The sequence below is a fragment of the Hakea prostrata genome, chromosome 4 (genome assembly GCF_041222555.1).
Source record: "Hakea prostrata isolate BN-2017 chromosome 4, UWA_Hpros_2, whole genome shotgun sequence".
Lineage (NCBI taxonomy): Eukaryota > Viridiplantae > Streptophyta > Magnoliopsida > Proteales > Proteaceae > Hakea > Hakea prostrata.
Window position 1 is genome coordinate 46,570,448 of NC_142603.1, and position 18,382 is coordinate 46,588,829.

An 18,382-nucleotide genomic window follows, 5' to 3' on the forward strand; every position below is an offset into this window, starting at 1 on the left:
GTCCACACTTTGTTATCCTACATTAAGCGATGTTTGATTGTTGTAAACGGATCAATGATGTAATTTGTCATTTGTATTTCAAGACCCCCTTTTGGAATATAAAAAAACTGGTGGAGACTAGGAGCCTTATTCAAATTTGTAAGATAGATGTGAAAAAATACAATCTCAATCAAATGTGGAAGTTAGTATTCTTGAATATGCAACAAGTTGGAAGCGTGAATTGTCTTCGCATTTTCTTTTTTTCTTTTATCTCTTGCTCTTTACTCATCTCTCTTTTTCTTTTTTTCACTGTTTTTTTTGTTGTTTACTAAACAAATTTTCACTCTACTGTCTTTTTCAATTCATTTGGTTGCATTTCATATTTCTATTCATTATGTTGATTATCCTATGTAATTATACTAGTGATGACACACATTCATCTAAGAGAATAATTGTCAAACCCCTTAGGCCTTGAACATACACTAGAATATGCATTTGACACCAATTCAAGTAAAGATGTGAGGTGAAACGTTGCTCTTTGAAGGCATGAACTGCTTCAGCGCAATTTGTAAACCATATAACTAGCAGTTGTAAGATAATAGGTTGGACATTTGAGCATCTCAATTGAAAGATGATTTTTTGTTCTTATGGTCATTTTCCTTTTTTTTTCTCAAGATAGAGTCTATCATTTTCTATTTAAGTTACATTATTTTCATATACATTTGATGGTTTTTATTCTATTATCTTCGATACGATACTATACAAACTGAAACGTCTCTTAAAATCACCCAACCAATACATCACTGATACGCGATACTTTAAACCTTGCTTTAGGGGGTAACCATTACTTATAAGATAGATAAAAGGTGGGGTTTTTCCTCTAGCCCCAAGGAGATTTGGACTCCAACCTCCTACATGGAGGTGCTGGACTTTTGCCAGCTAAGCAACCCCTGAAGAACCCTTTAGAATTTATCATATTATAAATATCTCATTTACCTAACACCATTAGTTTAAAAAAAAAAAAAAAAAAAAAAAAAAAAAACATTTACTTTGACTGAATTTTCTCGTTAGTGGGGTAAAGATTGAAAAAATACTTTAAAATCAGTCATATTGCTCTTCACTCTTCCTTTTTTTTTTCCTTTTTCTCTTCACACCTTGAAATATATTCTATTATGTTCATACCCATTACCTTCCAAATCATATATGAAACATACTCCCGCTATCAGAATAATCAAGTTTACTAATGACTTAGTATATATTGTATTTTCTTTTTCTTGAGAGTAAAATAGGTTTGAGGATAGAAGAATGCAATTTAGGAATTTAATAAAATATATTATATGTTGAGTCATTCTTTTAATGGTACGGGTGCAGTTGATATACAATTTAAAATATAAAAAATATAAACAAAATATAATATATTTCAAGGAATATAAAATAATAATTAAAAATTCAAAGACATATATGTAATTTGTTCTTACTATTATAAAGGGTCAATGGAAAAGTGTGTAAAATATTAACCTGTAATAGATTTTTTTTTTCTTTGTCCTTTGATAAGGGAGAATCTCATTGATGGGAAAGAGGAGAACAAGGCATCTTGATTATGAGAATCTTAGATAGCAAGATATGGAAAAGGTTTTTCATTTCTAGAATTAGGGCTGCAATAGGACGCTAGGTTGGGGTTTTAGTATTTTGATTTAAAATGAATTATAGTATTTTTTTTTTTAAAGAAAAGGTAAAAACTAAAAAAATTTCCAAAAATAACCTAAGCTCATTCTCATTCTGATCTTAATTCAAAGCATAAGATTCTTGTCCCTAACCTTAAACTTTGATAGACCAAGCTAACCTCAATATAAACACAGTGCATTAGCAATATTGGTTTCAATCTTCATTGGTGTATTTCTCTGTGCGTTCAGTACAGCTGGAAAAAAGAGTTATTTAACTGGGTATTTCGTGTGATTCTCATAAGAGAAAATTGCACTAGCACCCCAAGATGGAGGTTTTAAAGCACTGACACCTCATTTTATGTTTAAAAAACACAAACACCCCATTCATTAAATACACTAGTCCATTCTGTTAGTAAAACCATTAACCCACATTTTACTTTTTTAATTTCAAAAATGCACTTACCAACACTAAGAACCCTAAGCCCAATTTGTTCTCTCTCCTCACTCGGCTTTTCCCTGCTTCACCATCTCCACCTTCCTCCAGCAAGGTCATGATGCATCCACAACGCCACAATAGTGACCCAAGAAACAAGCTCGAATTTTTATTGCAAAGTTGATCTTCTAATGACATTCTTCTCTCATTTCATCTAAATATTGATTCAATTCTGTGATCATAGTCATTTTGATTTTCGATGTGAAGCCAATATAAATTCCATGTTTTTCTTTTGAAAAAAAAAATTGAGAATTTTGTTTAGTTGCTTACTTTCTTTGATTTCTCCCCTCACTTCAAGTCTTCACATGTGAAATCTCATTATTTGTCCTTCTCCAAATATTAAAAATAATTTTTAAAAATAAATTTTATATAATTATCCAAGGATTACAATTAAAAATTAAAACCATGATTTTAAAAAAGAAGCATTAAAATCCTAATTAAAAACTAAAATACAATTAAAAGTTAAAACCATGATTTTAAAGAAGAAGCATTTAAATCCTAATTAAAAACTAACATCTCAATCCCCCTATCTATTTGTTTTCTCCTCTTTCATTCCTATTAATTCTCTCCTCTCATTCCCTTTTTTTTTTCTCCTCATAATTAAGTATTCTCTATCTTTCTCTCTTCACACGGGCTAAAAACTTGGAAAGCTCATTTAAAGTTCTTTTTGTCTAATGTTGTTCTTGGTATTTGATTTTCTTTCTTTCTTGATTTTTTTCCTATATTCTTTTTATTCGATTTTATATTATGAATGAAATATCTATGCTTTATACCGTAACTAACTCATTTAATTTACATCTAGCCTTCGATTGTTGAAACCATGTGCTTTTCTTTTCTTTTGTATTTTGTTTTGTTTTTTTAGATAAACTCCATAAACTTGGTGCAAAAAATTGTTGTCGTCTAGGGTTATTTTATAGAATTTACCTATAGTTTGTAATGGTAAAAATATCATTATCAATCATTTACATATATTTTAATGTGTGGGCTCATGTCTAATTATGATAAACTTATTCTGAGGTGGGATTTAGTGGGCCCCATATGGCCCCATACAATATATGTGATGAAAAAACATTAGCACTCTTCCGATGGAAAGGTGATCTGGACTCTCTCAATGCCCGCCTCACTGTTGAATCCTGCCGCCATGAAGACAATGTCATTAATCACTAAGTTGAAGAAAGAGAATGCGTTATTAATCACTAAATTGAAGAAAGAGAATGAAAGAATTTGAAGAACGTATATAAGAATATATTGGTTGAATTGAAGAAAGAGGAGAAAAGATGTTGTGGAAATTAGGAGAGAAAATACAAGAGAAATTGTAGGTTAAAATCCACATCCTTTAGGATTGTGACGTTCGCCATTTAATTATTCAATGATCATAATTAAAAAATTAAAATTAGGAGGACATTGATCTTCTCCCCCTATTTTCTCTCCTAATTTCCACAATATCTTTCCACCTCTTTCTTCGATTCGCCATCTAATTATTCAATTATTCAATGATCATAAATATCTGGGGATACAATTGAGCCATGGCTTCATCATTGCACCATATTTCATGCAGTTTAACTCGTTGTTGAGTTGCAAAATTAAGTCCCTGTTGTATTCCATAAACTATAGCCTGTGCCTTTGTCCCTTTGTTGAGAGTGCCTTTATTCAAGTTCTGTATTTTCCCATTTCAAATAACCCCAATGCTCCAAGCTACTCTTTTTAGCCCTGAATTATATACCCCTACACATAATAAGATATGTAAGTATATGCCTTTGATATTATCACATATGCATATTTTCACATTTTTGCTCTGCATATCCTGTGTTTCTTGAGTATTAGAAGATATGGTAACTGAGATTTATAGTTCCACCACCCATTTGGAAATGGATTGTAGCACCGTCTCAAAATTTGGTGATTGGCTAGAAAATGTGGCTGAATTCCTTTCCTTCCATACAAAATAGCATGCAATGATGAATATTAATATTGTCCATTTCCTTATTGGGTTTACAATCCACTAATCTCAAAACATAGTCTCACACAAATTAAGAATAGAATGTGAATTTGCTATGATATTTTTAGTTTAGAGGTCCAAGTGTCCTGCAACACATATCCGTTTGGTCCATTCACAAGAGATAAATAAGTGCCAATAAGTTTCATTGTCATTGTCGCATAGTCTGCATCGTGATGAAATAGACATCCATTTGACTATTGTTGTAGCTAGAGCTAGTCCAACATTGAATAACTGCCAAAAAAATATTTTGAATTTAAGATGAACTGGGAGTTTCCAAAAAAAAAATTCCACCAATTCATATTTCCCATTAAGTTTGTGGTTGGGCTCATCATTCAGAGTCTCTTGCCTGCATGTTTTGTTGACAAGATTCCATTTGGAGAAACTAACGATATCCAATTTAAAAACACTGGTTACATAGAGGTGATAGAAAGATCACATGATCGCATCACACAAATATTCAATTGAAACATTTCTTTCCAATATATTTACTACTTAGCAAGAGTGGTCCAAGAGTCTCTATTAACCTTATTCAATCTATATTACCCAATATATATATATATATATATATCTTCAATATAAACTCACTAGTTGGCATGTTGATGACCCAAATTCCTAAAATTCATATTCAACAACTCTCAACCCAAACAAAATCAAGGTGGTCCAAGTTTTACCTAACAAATACCTATTCATCCTACATCATCTTAACATGATTATGACCCATTTTAAACCAAAGATTTGAACAAATATATACACAGTTTGAACATTTTATCCACTACTGTCGATTTGAAACTATTTTTCTTGTGATAAGTCATCGCAAATGAATCAATCATCAATGTTATCAGTGTAAATAAAATTACAACAAAAGTAGCGAAAGTGAACTTCTTCCCATGATTCTTAGGTAGACAAGGTGATGTTTACTCAGGCAACACATGCAAATACCTAGTTGACAAAATCACACAAGAAAAAAGATGCATTGACTATGATGAAAGGATTGCGATCTAGTTAAAGGAATGAAACAGAACAAGAAAATAGGGGTAGACAGACACCAACCATGCTAGCAACCAATATGGCAACAAATGATATAATCTTAAGATGAAGGGTCTTTGCCTTGTTATAACACATGTTCGTTAAAGTTGCACAATGAGATATGTCTTCATTTTCCTGGTTGTCGCAAGTTTGTAATATAAAGGAGATAACAAGGACTAAGAGAAATAGTGTCGATCTTGTCATTGCTTTGAAGGTTATAGCTCTAGTCTTTTAGAAATTTTGAAAAAAAGAGAATAATAGATATTTGTATTCATCAATGTTTTTTTTTTTTTTTTTGCATCTTCACAAACACACCCTAGGCAGACGTAACCGACTACATGCCGATTATATGTATTTAAGGAAATCAAAGAAAAATATCATAGACTTTTAGATGTATATTTTTTTTTTCAAGTATGTTCAGATAATCCAAAATTAGTTTTTTGCATTGTCATGCATGCGCATTTGCAAACGTATACATACTATTCTATTCTTCACTTTCTATCACCTATATTCACAAGAGTTCTGAGCATACACATCCATACTATCTCACAAGCCTAATACTTATATTTGGGAACAAGAGAGTGGTTTTTTTCCCTTTCATGACTATTTCTTTAGTTTCTGTTTATCCATTTTTCTCCCCTTTCTTTTCTTTATTTTCCTATCTTAAAGTCATAGATTTTATAATATAAATAAATTGTTTTTTAAAAAAATGATGGTAAATTCTCAAATGTATATTTACCTTTTTTTTAGTATATTCAAATGATCCAAAGTCAATAATTTACACTACCATGCATACACATTTGTATATACATACACACTATTCTATACTTCCCTTTGTATCACCTACGCCCACAAGAGTTCAAGCATACGACACACATGCATCCACACTATCTCACAAGTCCAGTACTTACGCTTAGGAACAAGAGAGAAGTTTTTCTCATCTTATGACTCTTTCTTTAGTTTCTGTTTATTCATCTTTCTCCTATTTCCCCCCTTATTTTCCTATCTTAAAGTCATAGAATTCTATATTATAAAAAGAATGCTTAAAAAAAATAATAATAAATCTTTAATTATTATAACTTCTAATAATGGTACTTGTTTAGTATTTCAAAATCCTAATAAGAAAATTGACTGCAGATATAAAAACAAAATGAGTTCATATATATTTTTAGGCAAATTACATATACACTACCTTGAGTTTACAAACTGTTTCTTTTATACCTTTATAATTTATCATATTATGTTTACACTTCTTATATTTTAAATTATATACTAAATGCATCCCTATTATTAATCTTAAGTGATGACTCAACATCTACCATATATTTAACATTTTCAAACCACCCCTTATACCCTTAACATTGTTTCCACTTTTAAGGGGGAAAAAAAAATATAGAGGAAAGAAGAGAGGGTGAAGTACCACCAAAATGGTTGGCTTAGTCGGTAATGACTGCCACTTCTTAGTGAAGAAGTCAAAGTTTGGCTCTCTTTGGTGGTATATATAATAGTTTTCACCCCCAATATATATAAAATCTTTAGTTTCAAAAAAAGAGGGAAAGATAACGAACCATAACTGATTTTTAAGTTTTTTTTTTCAATTTTTTAAGGGATAATTACTATTGTCCCCCTGTACTATAGCTTAATTACTAATTTAACCCATGTACTTTTTGAAATTAATAATTCAACCTTCAACTTTGCTTGTAATTACTATTGTCCCCCTACTGTTAAACTCCGTTAGTTAAATGATGATATGACATATTTTACTTATTTACAAATCCCAAATTAACCCTATAGTCTTATATTATTTATTTACACTTTATATTAAATTACATTACTATCCTGAGTAATTAGGGATAACTTAAACCTAATTAAACAATCTTCTTTTCTAGTCAAAAGAAAGAGAGAAAATCAAGGGATACTCATTTTCAAATTTCGATATGTACTCAAGGTCCAATATGTGGTTTCGTGTTGCCGTATCGGACCGTGGCGACATTGCGAGTCGGGCGACATGTCGCTACATGTAGCCCGACATTTTGCAAATGTAAAACAAGGGAGAGAGAGGGAGACAACAGGTAATTAATGTGTGATTGGATAGGTATTTGACTTTTACCATTTTACCTTTATTTAATGCAATATAAAAACAAAAAAGGAAAGAAAGGTGATTTTTTAAGTCTTTAATTTTCACGGATTTTCAAAATATAATTTTTCATAAAACATTAAACATTTAAAACCCATCCCCACCGCCCATGCACACGCAACCCAAGTAAATTATTTCAAAAATCAGAACACCTCTGCACTTCATCTTCTTCACTTCTGCTTATCTCTAAATCGTGGAAGTCGGCGGAGGTCTGAAAAAAAGGTTTGAATAACTCTAAAAAACAAGCAAAGTGAAGCGGAATCAAGTCGTCGGGAGGTCTACACTTCATCTTCTTCACTGAGAGGGAAATATCGTGAATTTTCGACAACTTTCGCTGGTTTCGTTGGAGAATCGGCGATTTTTCACCGATAAAACTATTTTATCGTGTCGCTGGGGGGTTTCGTGTCGCCCCCAGTGACACCTCGAAATATCGCCGTGTGTAGGCCATATATCACCGACACACGGTACCATGTATGTACTTTTCAATTTGGTAATAAAAAAAATAGTAATTCCTAATTTTTTGTGTTATTTTTAGTTTTATTATTTACTTTCTAGTTTAATGTTATCAGTTTAAGAAATTTCTACTTCCAATAGATTATTATTTATTTATTGTCTAATTTGACGTTAGCTATTTTAAGAAGTCCTACTACCAATAGGGTGCTTCTTTTTTTTCTTTTTTTCAAGATGATAAAAATACACATGTAAAATTATTTCATATAATTTTTTTTCTAAATGAGAATAATATTTTATTTGGCATTCTTAATTATAAAAGGGCAAAATAGACATTAAACATTCAACCTTAACGGTCGCTTAACACTGTTAGAATTGAAGGGGGCAACAGTAATTTCATAAAGAGTAGGGTTCTTTTAGTAATAAAGTTATAATACAGGGGGGCAACAATAATTATCCCTTTTTTAATCATATAGTGATTTACTAAGGGTAAATATGCCTTTTTTCTAGTTCACACTAATGACAAGGTACGCGATTTCGCTGAATTTTTGGCGTTTCAGTGAGTGGTAAAATGAAACAATCGGCGAAAACGAGATCTGCTTCAAGTCGCCGGAAAATCTCTTATTTTTGGCGATTTTCCGGCGAATCAGCTAAATAATAGCGGAATATAGTCGATATTTCACCGAACCTAAGCTTTGCCGTTGAGAAATATCTGTCGTTGCTGCCTTATACTTTTCTTCTCCTTCTCTCTTCTATTTACTCCATGCAATGAGCTCCTCTACAGAAACGGAGGCAGAGGAGATCTTTTTTTTTTTTTTTTTTGAAACCAAAGAGAATATATAAATATATATAAAAGGAATAATACAATGATATTACAAAGCAAATTATAGTCTCATAAAAACTCTCCCACCAGCCTCCTCAGCCACAATGGCTTTGAGGGGTTCAGGGAACCCTCCCAGATCAAAAATCACCTCCTTATTATCATTTATCAGACTTGCCAAGAAGTCAGCACCTCTATTCGTCTCTCTAACTTGATGAACCACCTTACATTGTTGCAGCTTCCCTATGGAATCCCAGATCTCTTCCAGTAAAAAAAGGACGTTCCAGATGATGCGCTTTTGGTGGAAGATACTTCTTCTCATCATGACTTTTTTGAGAAGTGGTGAATACAAAAGGAGAGATAGCAGATGAAGTTTGCACCATTCATTTGTTAAAGATAAAAATAAATGAATACCCTTATACACGTTAGGTTTAATGGTTGATTGATAAAGTTGATTTTAACGTTTTGGGTAAAGGTGAGAGTGTGAGAGATAAAGTGGCTTTTGGTGTTTCGGGTAAAGGTGAGACTGAGATTGTGAGACATAAAATGGGTTTTTAGACTGACATCATTGCTGGATAGCCTAGATTTTGAAAAAATTCCGTTCGAATTTTGTCCGAGATATCGGCGAAATTCGCCGTTTCGAGGGTTTCTATAGAGGGCGAAACGGCGAGTTTCGCCGATATTTCGCACCTTGACTAATGGTATTCAGAATAAGGAGACATTTGTAATATAATAAATTCTAAGTAGAAATAAGGGAACATTTGTAATGTATAGTGATTTTGTACGGATAAATCTGTCTTTTTTGTAGTTAAAACTAACAATTAGGAATAAGAGGATAAAAGGGGACATTTATAATATAATAAATAATGTTTTTTTCCCCTAGTTAAGACTAATGGTACTAAGAATAAGGAAACATTTGTAATATAATAAGGGGTCATTTGTAAACATAATAATTTTTTAACCTAGAGGTTGCATATGTTATTAATTTTTCTTTGCTTCGTATATTTTAATGAATGCATTAGAGTAACTGATCACTTTCATTGTTAAAGCAGCAAATTTTCTTGAAATAGCCACACAGAGATCATGCATGTTGTTTTTTTGATCGGGTTGGAGCTATCGTGATTGATCTTTTTTGGTAGGTTGGCCACCCAATGGACAACCTCAATAAACCTGGACCATCAGTTCAATCGACTCCCTTAAAAGTTAATGTGAGCACAGATTACAAGTGATTGGTTTTCATACATTTTCTCTTTCACTTTCTTGTGGTTTCGATCATGTTTGATGATATATTATGTAGTACTCCACGTCCATATAAAAGTTGTATGTTTTCAACCCAAAAAAAAAAATCACTTTTTCAAACTTTTCCAATTCACCTCTGCCTAACATGAGCCTGATCCTCCACCTACATGGAGAGGAATTAATTCTAATCCACATGAATGGATACTTGACAAGTGTCTTTTCTTAGAATCATGATCCTATTTCTTAAGAAAATTAGCAAAAACGGATTATAACCCTAGTGACAAAAATGGATGCCTGACTACATTAGTTAATGAGGTTACAATTCAATTTTGTTAATTTCCTTTAAAACATCATCGTATTTAAAAAAAATAAATAAATAAAAACATTTTGTCAAGCATCCACCTATGTGGGTTGAATTAATCCTCTTCATGTGGGAGGAGGATCCGGACTTGCCTAACACCATCTACTTTTAATAAAAAGATATACATGCCTTTCTTTTCTTTTTTTCCTCTTTGTGAAAACATATTTATTGTCATTGATTCTTCTTATAACTAAAAGGGGAAAAATTTTGCGAAAGAAGTGTGGTTTTTCAAAAACTGAGGATTTGGGGTATTGCCGTGGGTTGCCTTTTTTATGGGAAGAACAGGGAAAAAAAAGATTTAACTACCTCATTTCAAAGATTAATGAAAGATTATCGAACTAGAAGGCAAATAACGATGCAGTTAGCTAAGGTGCCAAAGAGCACTCTTAATGATATAGAGAAAGCCACTCGTGCCTTTAAATGGGGTGATATTGCCGAGAAGAAAAAAATGCATTTGGTGAAGTGGGATAATATCTGCAGAGCAAAAGTGGAGCGGGTTTTGTGTTACATCCACCTAGCCGATATCCATCCACCCGAGGGAGTGATCCACAGGTTCACAAGATCAAGTTTTAGTTACATTCATACCATTCCATATACTAACTCAATCAAAAGCAAGAATAAATCGAATGTTTAATATTAAAGAATGAATATATAAGATAAATGAGGATCACAGAAGGATCTCAAAACTTTGAGCAGAAACAACGTCAAATCTAATAAGCAAATCCTCAAAGGAGAGATGGACTAAAAAAGAATAAACTAGAACAAAAATCTATTCTTCTAATTTTTCGCTTTCTTCTCCAAGTGTTTATACACTTGTAACTTCGGATCAATGTCTAGCTTGTAATCCAACCGGTGTATAAGGCGTCTCCTATAATTGTTGATCAGAGTTGTAATAGTACTCCATACCAGTACTTGGATCGTACCACGAGCCACAGTCAATTCTCATTGTTTCCTTAGCCGTATAATCAATGGAAAATATCTCCAAACTCGTGCTTGGGTTTTCCTTTTCACCTACATAGACATCTAAAACAAAAAGCCACGAGGGATGAACTCCAAAGAACTCAGAGAATAAATTCACAAACATAAACATATCCTTCATTCACACAAAAGTAATAACCATAATATGCTAACATGATATGAAGTATCATGAATATGCAATGCAATGTATTAATGCTTTTAAACTCTAACCGGTGCAAGTCTCTATCTAGGTAGACACACATTAAGATATAACACCGGCCTCCTTTAAGAAGGTCTCGTCACTATGATCAATAAAATAATTCTGAGGTGGGACCCTAGTGGGCCCCACATGGCCCCACACGATATGTGTTGAAAAAGCATTAGTGCTCCCCCAATGGAGAGGTGATCCAGACTCTCTCATTGTCTACCCCCACTGTTGAATCCTGGCTCTACCCCTAAAGACAAGGTCATTCACATTATTAATGGAAAAAAAATTCAATTTTTAGAGATTAAGATAAGGTCATTCACATTATTAATCGCTAAATTGAAGAAAGAGAATGAAAGAAATTGAAGAACGTGTATTAGGATATATTGGCTGAATTGAAGAAAGAGGAGGAAAGAGGTTGTGAAAATTAGGAGAGAAATTACAGGAGAAATTGTAGGTTAAGATCTATGATAAATCTTCAGATTTGGCATTAATCTGAAGTTTACTTTACAACTATTTATAGATAAAATACACTATTGAAGGCCAACAGAAAATTGCCAAGTAGCATATAATGGATACTAGGATTGTCTCTTAACACCCCCTCCTGCGCAAATTCAAGCTACCATCCAAAAGGTTGAGTTTGGCACGTAAGAGAAGAAAACGGAGAGTAGGGAGAGCCTTGGTCAACACATCAGCCAACTGCGCAAAAGTAGAGATAAAGCAAACAAGCAGATCCCCTTGAGAAACTTTGTCCCGAACAAAATGAAAATCAATCTCAACGTGTTTTGTGCGAGTGTAAAACACGGGATTAAAAAACAAGAAAGCGGCCCTGATATTATCACACCACAACATAGGAGCAGTGGACAAGGAAAGATGCAATTCGTGCAATAAAGACTGAATCCAAACAACCTCGGCCGTAGCTAAGGCAAGAGCCCAAAACTCACTCTTGGTACTTGACCTGGCCACAACAGATTGCTTACTAGACTGCCAAGATACAAGATTTGAGGCCAAGAAAATAAGAAGCCAACTGATGAACTTGTGGTCATCAACACAAGCAGCCAATCGGCATCCGAATAGGCATGTAAATCCATAGTAGAAGCCCAAGATAGTTGTAACCCATGAAACAAAATCCCTCTGATGTAGTGTAAGACACGCTTGACTACAGCCCAATGAACATCAGATGGGCAAGATTAGATCTAAAACTTGTGTTGCGTATGAAATTCAAAGAAGCAGATGGGCAAGATTACAATCCCCATCATGTTCAGAAGCAGGCTAAATTGCACCTAAGTCAGGAGTCATGTGATGCGTAGCACCTGTATCTGGAAACCAACCATGAGAATGAGGAGCAGAAACGGTGTAATGAGCCTGAGGCATAGGAGAAAAAGGGGGAACTCACTGAAAACAATTCTGAGCAAAATGACCACTGCGTCCACAAATAGGATTGGGAAAGTGACTGACACTGAAAATGGCCACAACCATCAGCAAAATTTTCTGTTCTGCAGTGGTTCAGGGAAAATGGTGCATCTTCTTCCATATAAATCAGATTGACCTTTCTTCTTCTTCTTCTCTTTCTTTCTTTCTTTTTCTTTTTTTTTTTTTTTTGAAATGATGCAAACAACATTCCATTAATTAAAAGTGATTAGATCTAAAACTTGTGTTGAGTTTCTTCAAATAAGGACTGTAACCTGACCAAAATAAGGTTGAGACTGAGAAGGAATGGGTGAACAAAGTATGGGATTTTAGTACAAAATGAAGGGGATGAATTAACTTCAAAGGTTGCCCTTCTAGGTCTTCAATGAAAGTTCAAGAAGACAATAATTTTTCCAGATTAATGTGATGCAACTCTTCCAATACACTTGAAAATACTACAATTCTTCAAGGAGTGAAATCTCTTCAAGGTTCAAAGGAAATGCTTTCAGCAATAATTCATTCAAACTTCAACATCATCTATCTACCATTTACATAACAAAATAACCTTTTATAAGCAAAGTAGAAGACAGGAATTAAATTACCATGAAATCCTCTTGCAAAGTGTTTTGTAACAACATTTCTTGGTGGAAGTATTTGCTTTCTAATTTTTAAGATGGCTTGTAGCACTATGTCAATCTTAGCCATTGAAACCGCTTTATAATCAAGCGTAACCAGAAAAGGACAGATTCATTTCTAATTTTGTACAGAAATAAGATAAATAGAAATAAATAATAACATTTAAAATTAACTAAGAATTCGGCTTTTGAATTGAACTTGTTCACTACTCTGCAGCTCTCATTACAAGAGACCTTACAAACAGAAAAGAAAATGTCAGATGCGCGGCAAAATCTATATATACATCCCGTCCATCCATGAAGTACCAGTCACAAGACCTGGCTTCATTGACAAAAATTGGAACTCTTGAAGGCTCCAGAACAGATCCTAGTTGATACAGCTTCTACAAGTTCACGGTTTTGATAGTTTGCAGAAAGTGAGTTGAGAAGAAACTGGAACTGCAGTCATCCCTATACTTCAAGCTTCTGCATCAAGTCAAAACAGCCAGTGCCCATCTTCACTGGCTGCCCAAGGCAGATTCTTGCAGATGGAGCCTCCAAGTTATCCATCTCTCCATGATAAGCAGCTTCAACAATGAACTTGGCTGCTGTTTCGAATGTCATCTTGCTGAGGGGAGATACAGAGTCGGCTATTCCATATCTGCTCATTGGGCGGTAACCACCGGCATGGGTCATGAAGTCAGCAATGAGGATCAGGTGCCGTATATTGACAGATATTCCATAGGACCCAAATACACCTTTCACCTCATTTATAATGGTTGCCCTGGCAGCCTCTACTCCATATGTTTTCAGCACAGCGTGTATGTCATTAGAAACTAAATTATTGATATCAAGGTTGTCTTGCATATCCCACAATGCATGGAAGTCCACCCCAGCAGTCTGTAGTGCCGGAGTATCAGGATCTACATTCTGGCTAATCACTGTACACCGATCTATTTTCCCAGATTTTTTGATGTAGACATTCTTGGCAGTCTTCTGGGCAATCTGTGAAGTCATCACCAACAAGTAAATCACACTGCTGTTTCACCATTTAAGAAAACTGACATAATAATATTGACTTGAAAAGAATTCCAAATGTGTAGGCTTTCTACGTAGTTAGGTGGCATGAGATTGAAAAATGATTCCCAAAACATGGAAAAGGAAGTTCGAGAATTTCATACCAAGATTGTTATATTGTCAATATGTAACAAACACAAATAATCTACCACAATTATAAAATAAAAATGGGAGTGCTAAACTAAAACTGAATAATGTGGAGCTTCTACTGTTGGTAAATGCTTTTACAAGATATCCTTCCATGAATAATGTGGAGCTTCACCTCTTTCTTTTCATAGAACACAATTTAATAAGCTACACAAGGTTAAAAAGGCAATTCCGCATTCAAAAGCTTGATTTTCCAAAATCTGCCATTTCAGAAAGTTCATGTTGAATGCAGACATCAGTTCTTAAATACCAGAAAATCAATGGCAAGGAAAGCAATTTTATTTTAGTTCTGTTTATATATATGCCAGCACTTTCATGGTAAGGTTTGTGTTTAACTCCACTGAATTTCTCCAAAAATCTTGATCTACAATTGACAGATTTACAGTATCACTGGGACCCATTAAAATTCTCTAACAGTTTCTCATTCAAGCTTCCCCTAATTCAGGCTAGGGCCCTAGTGCTTTAGTTGCATGTCATCAATGTGAGAGTAAATCAGTTGATTAACTTATGCTTCATAACTAATTTATACTTGAAATGTATTATTTCCATCAATGAGAACTTTCACAGTATGGGGATCCATTCCAAATGTATTTCTTATACAATTTAAACTTACAGTTGAAGCTAACAGCAAGGGGATGGCAAGGTGAAGAAATTAAATCTCATAACAATCTAAACACCAAGGGAGTTTTTATCTGTAAGATTCCTATAATCCATCATGAGAACTTTCACAGTATAGGGAACCCATTCCAATTGTATTTCTTATACAATTTAAATTTACAGTCGAAGCTAACAGCTAGGGGATGGCAAGGTGAAGAAATTAGATATCATAACAATCTAAACACCAAGGGAGACAAAAATTATCTGTAAGATTCCTAAAATGAGGGAAGGATGACAGAGATTTAAGGCATAAAAATAACCGGTAATGCCATGAAACAATGGTGAGGTCATTAAAACATACCTGAGAAAATAGACTGCTCTCTGGAAAACTAGTTTGGCTTTATGCCCGGAAGTTCCACAACAGAACCTACTTACCTACCTAGGAGAGACCCAAAGAAAGATTTTGAAAGCAAAAAAAGATCTCAATATGTCTATTGAACTAGATAAAGCTTACGACTTACGCAATTATCAGGGGCGCGCTCTACCACTGAGCTAATAGCCCGTCGTGCGGGCCTCCCACTGGGGGCCCACTATGCCAAAAGCGGGCAAAGGGATTGATCGAGAAAGATCTCTTGTTCTTTGAGGCTGCATCAATCGGGGATACACGACAGAAGGAATTGTTCTATTTCGAAACTTCACCTTCAACAAGCGTAAGTTTATTTTAATAATTTTTTCCTTTTTATCGAAGGATCAGAAAAAAATCGGCCCGGATCTCTTGCGGGAATGATTTGGAAGGTCCTGTAAATTCAATGGGATGCTTTGCATCCCAATTATATTGAATCGGATCAAAAGAGGCCTATGAGCTCATATGGCTGCTTGTCCCTATTTTTTCTCCTGTATCAGGAATCACTATAGGAGTACTGGTTATTGTGTGGTTAGAAAGAGAAATATCCGCCGGGATACAACAACGCATTGGACCTGAATACGCCGGTTTCGGCAGCGGATCACGAATCTTGGCGATCTTCTCTATCTAATGAATGGAAAGTCCGCTTTGAAATCGTCCGCCCTGCACCCACCCGAGATATTATTACGACGAGGGATGAACAAAAATCCAGAGCTCTGATTCAAAATTCTCTTGATTCGTCCCCCCATGAGGAATTACCAAAACATTTGACTCTTCACTCAATCCAATATAAAGGATGAGGATAGACGGCGAGGAATCGAAGAATTACAGACCGACGTACAAAAAGAGTTTCATTCTGTAAACCGAAAACTCAACATTTCTATCACAAGAATTGCAAGACCTTATGGACACCCTAATATTCTTGCAGAATATATAGCAGAAGCCCCATCAAATAGAGATTTTTTCTTTCGACCATATTTCGATTGTTAATACGATATAGAAGGACCGCTACTACAAGCAGTACTACACCTTTGATCGTGAAATATCGTAAGACCTTACCCCTTCCATTTGACTTTTATTGTTTGGGTTTGTGGCCAATGGAAGTGGAAGACGAGTCATACGATACCCTGTATCCATTGAGCAAAGACAGGTTGTAATTGTATTAGAAAAGGATCCCATGATCCTGAACCGATCTTCTCTGAAAAGAAGGGTGGTAAATGGAAGGGATCATCTAGCGATCGGGATTTGAGAGATCCGATCTCTCTTTCTTCGATAGAAGGGAAAAGTCACCTCCATTCTAGAGCCGTATGCAATGCGCAAAAAATGCCTGTACGGTTGTTCAATTCTATCTTTTTTTCTTCTTGGTATTCTTTATCTCTTCCCTTCCCCCCATGATGGGAGATAGAAAAACTTGATCGTTGAAATGATAATTGATACGACAGAAACACAAGCTATCAATTTTTTTTCCAGACCGGAATCCTTAAAAGAGGCCTATGAGCTCATATGGCTGCTTGTCCCTATTTTTTCTCCTGTATCAGGAATCACTATAGGAGTTAGAAAAGGATCCCATGATCCTGAACCGATCTTACCTGGGATCGCAAATCCCAAGTTTGTCTATGAACAGCGGATCTAATTGTATTAGTGTCTACCAACTGAGCTATATCCCCCCGAGCCAAGTGGAGCATCCCCCAAAACGGATCTACTTAAAAATTTTACTATTGATAGAAAAGCAAGGATATGGGCTCGTGTGAGTAGGAAACAAAAAATATCTATTCTAGTTCCATCATCAGCTATGGGTTTGAATCTAAGAGAAATTCTAGATAATGTTTGCCTAAGGGCATATCGGTTGAAGTAGATTCTTCTTTTTGATCAATCAAAACCCCTTCCCAAACTGTACAAGCTTCTTCCAAAGCATACGGCTTTCTGGATGTGCCTTGGATGATCCACATCTCCGGGTCAGGCGCTGATGAGCACATTGAACTATCCATGGGAGGAGGGCAGGGCTCTGACCGCGTGCCTGTTGAAGAATGAGCCGGCGACTCATAGGCAGTGGCTTGGTTAAGGGAACCCACCGGAGCCGTAGCGAAAGCGAGTCTTCATAGGGCAATTGTCACTGCTTATGGACCCGACGAGAGTTCTTAGGAGTCTAACATGGGATGTACTAGCAAAGAAAAATATTTCAAATAAATATGTGGCACAATTAAAGATATGATGATGTAGTGACTCGTACGAGGTCTGTAAGGATGCACTTGATAATATTTCCATTCTATGGAACCAGTTCTTGTGTAAAACCGTTACATGTTTCAATGTTGAAAGACTGTTCTTTGTCTATAAATGGGTGTTTGATATACCCGTTCTGAAAATATTTTCAGAAAATTATTAGAGTAAGTTGGTGTTTGACAAATTTGTTCTAGGAAGGAAAAAAGAACACTTATAGGACATGTCATTGTTTGGTAAACTTGTTAAGGAAATAAGTTCCTATTATAAAAATTTACAACTAACACCAGAATTATGACTTAAATTATGCTCCACCCTTGGATACAAAATCAAAATATCCTTGAAAAAAATAACAAAATTGGATTGAAAAGAAAGAAGAAAAAAAGACATCATAAATAAATACATAATATAGTGTCAAGTTTTGGAAAACATTGATCCTGATCCTTGTATGATTCTTACCGTGACCCTGATCTTGACAGACCTTCACCTTTACTTTATCAGGTTGGTCCTACATAGGCCAAACATTCAATCCTAACTTGATTCCAACCTGGTCCTGAACCATCTTTAGAGTGAGAAATTGAACTCATGAC

The 18,382-nt window shown here is 34.7% G+C and overlaps 1 protein-coding gene across 2 annotated transcripts in view; it reads right to left on the reverse strand.

The window, feature by feature from the left end:
• Nucleotides 1–12,682: 12,682 nt before the first annotated feature.
• NRPA1 (nuclear RNA polymerase A1) overlaps nt 12,683–18,382 on the reverse strand; it is a 66,688-nt gene continuing 60,988 nt past the window's right edge. For both annotated transcript variants that reach the window (XM_089153223.1, XM_089153221.1), the window contains exon 22: nt 12,683–14,356. In XM_089153223.1, coding sequence (XP_089009349.1) covers nt 13,823–14,356 — 534 coding nt within the window. In that variant the 3' untranslated portion in view covers nt 12,683–13,822. The remainder of the gene's footprint in view (nt 14,357–18,382) is intronic.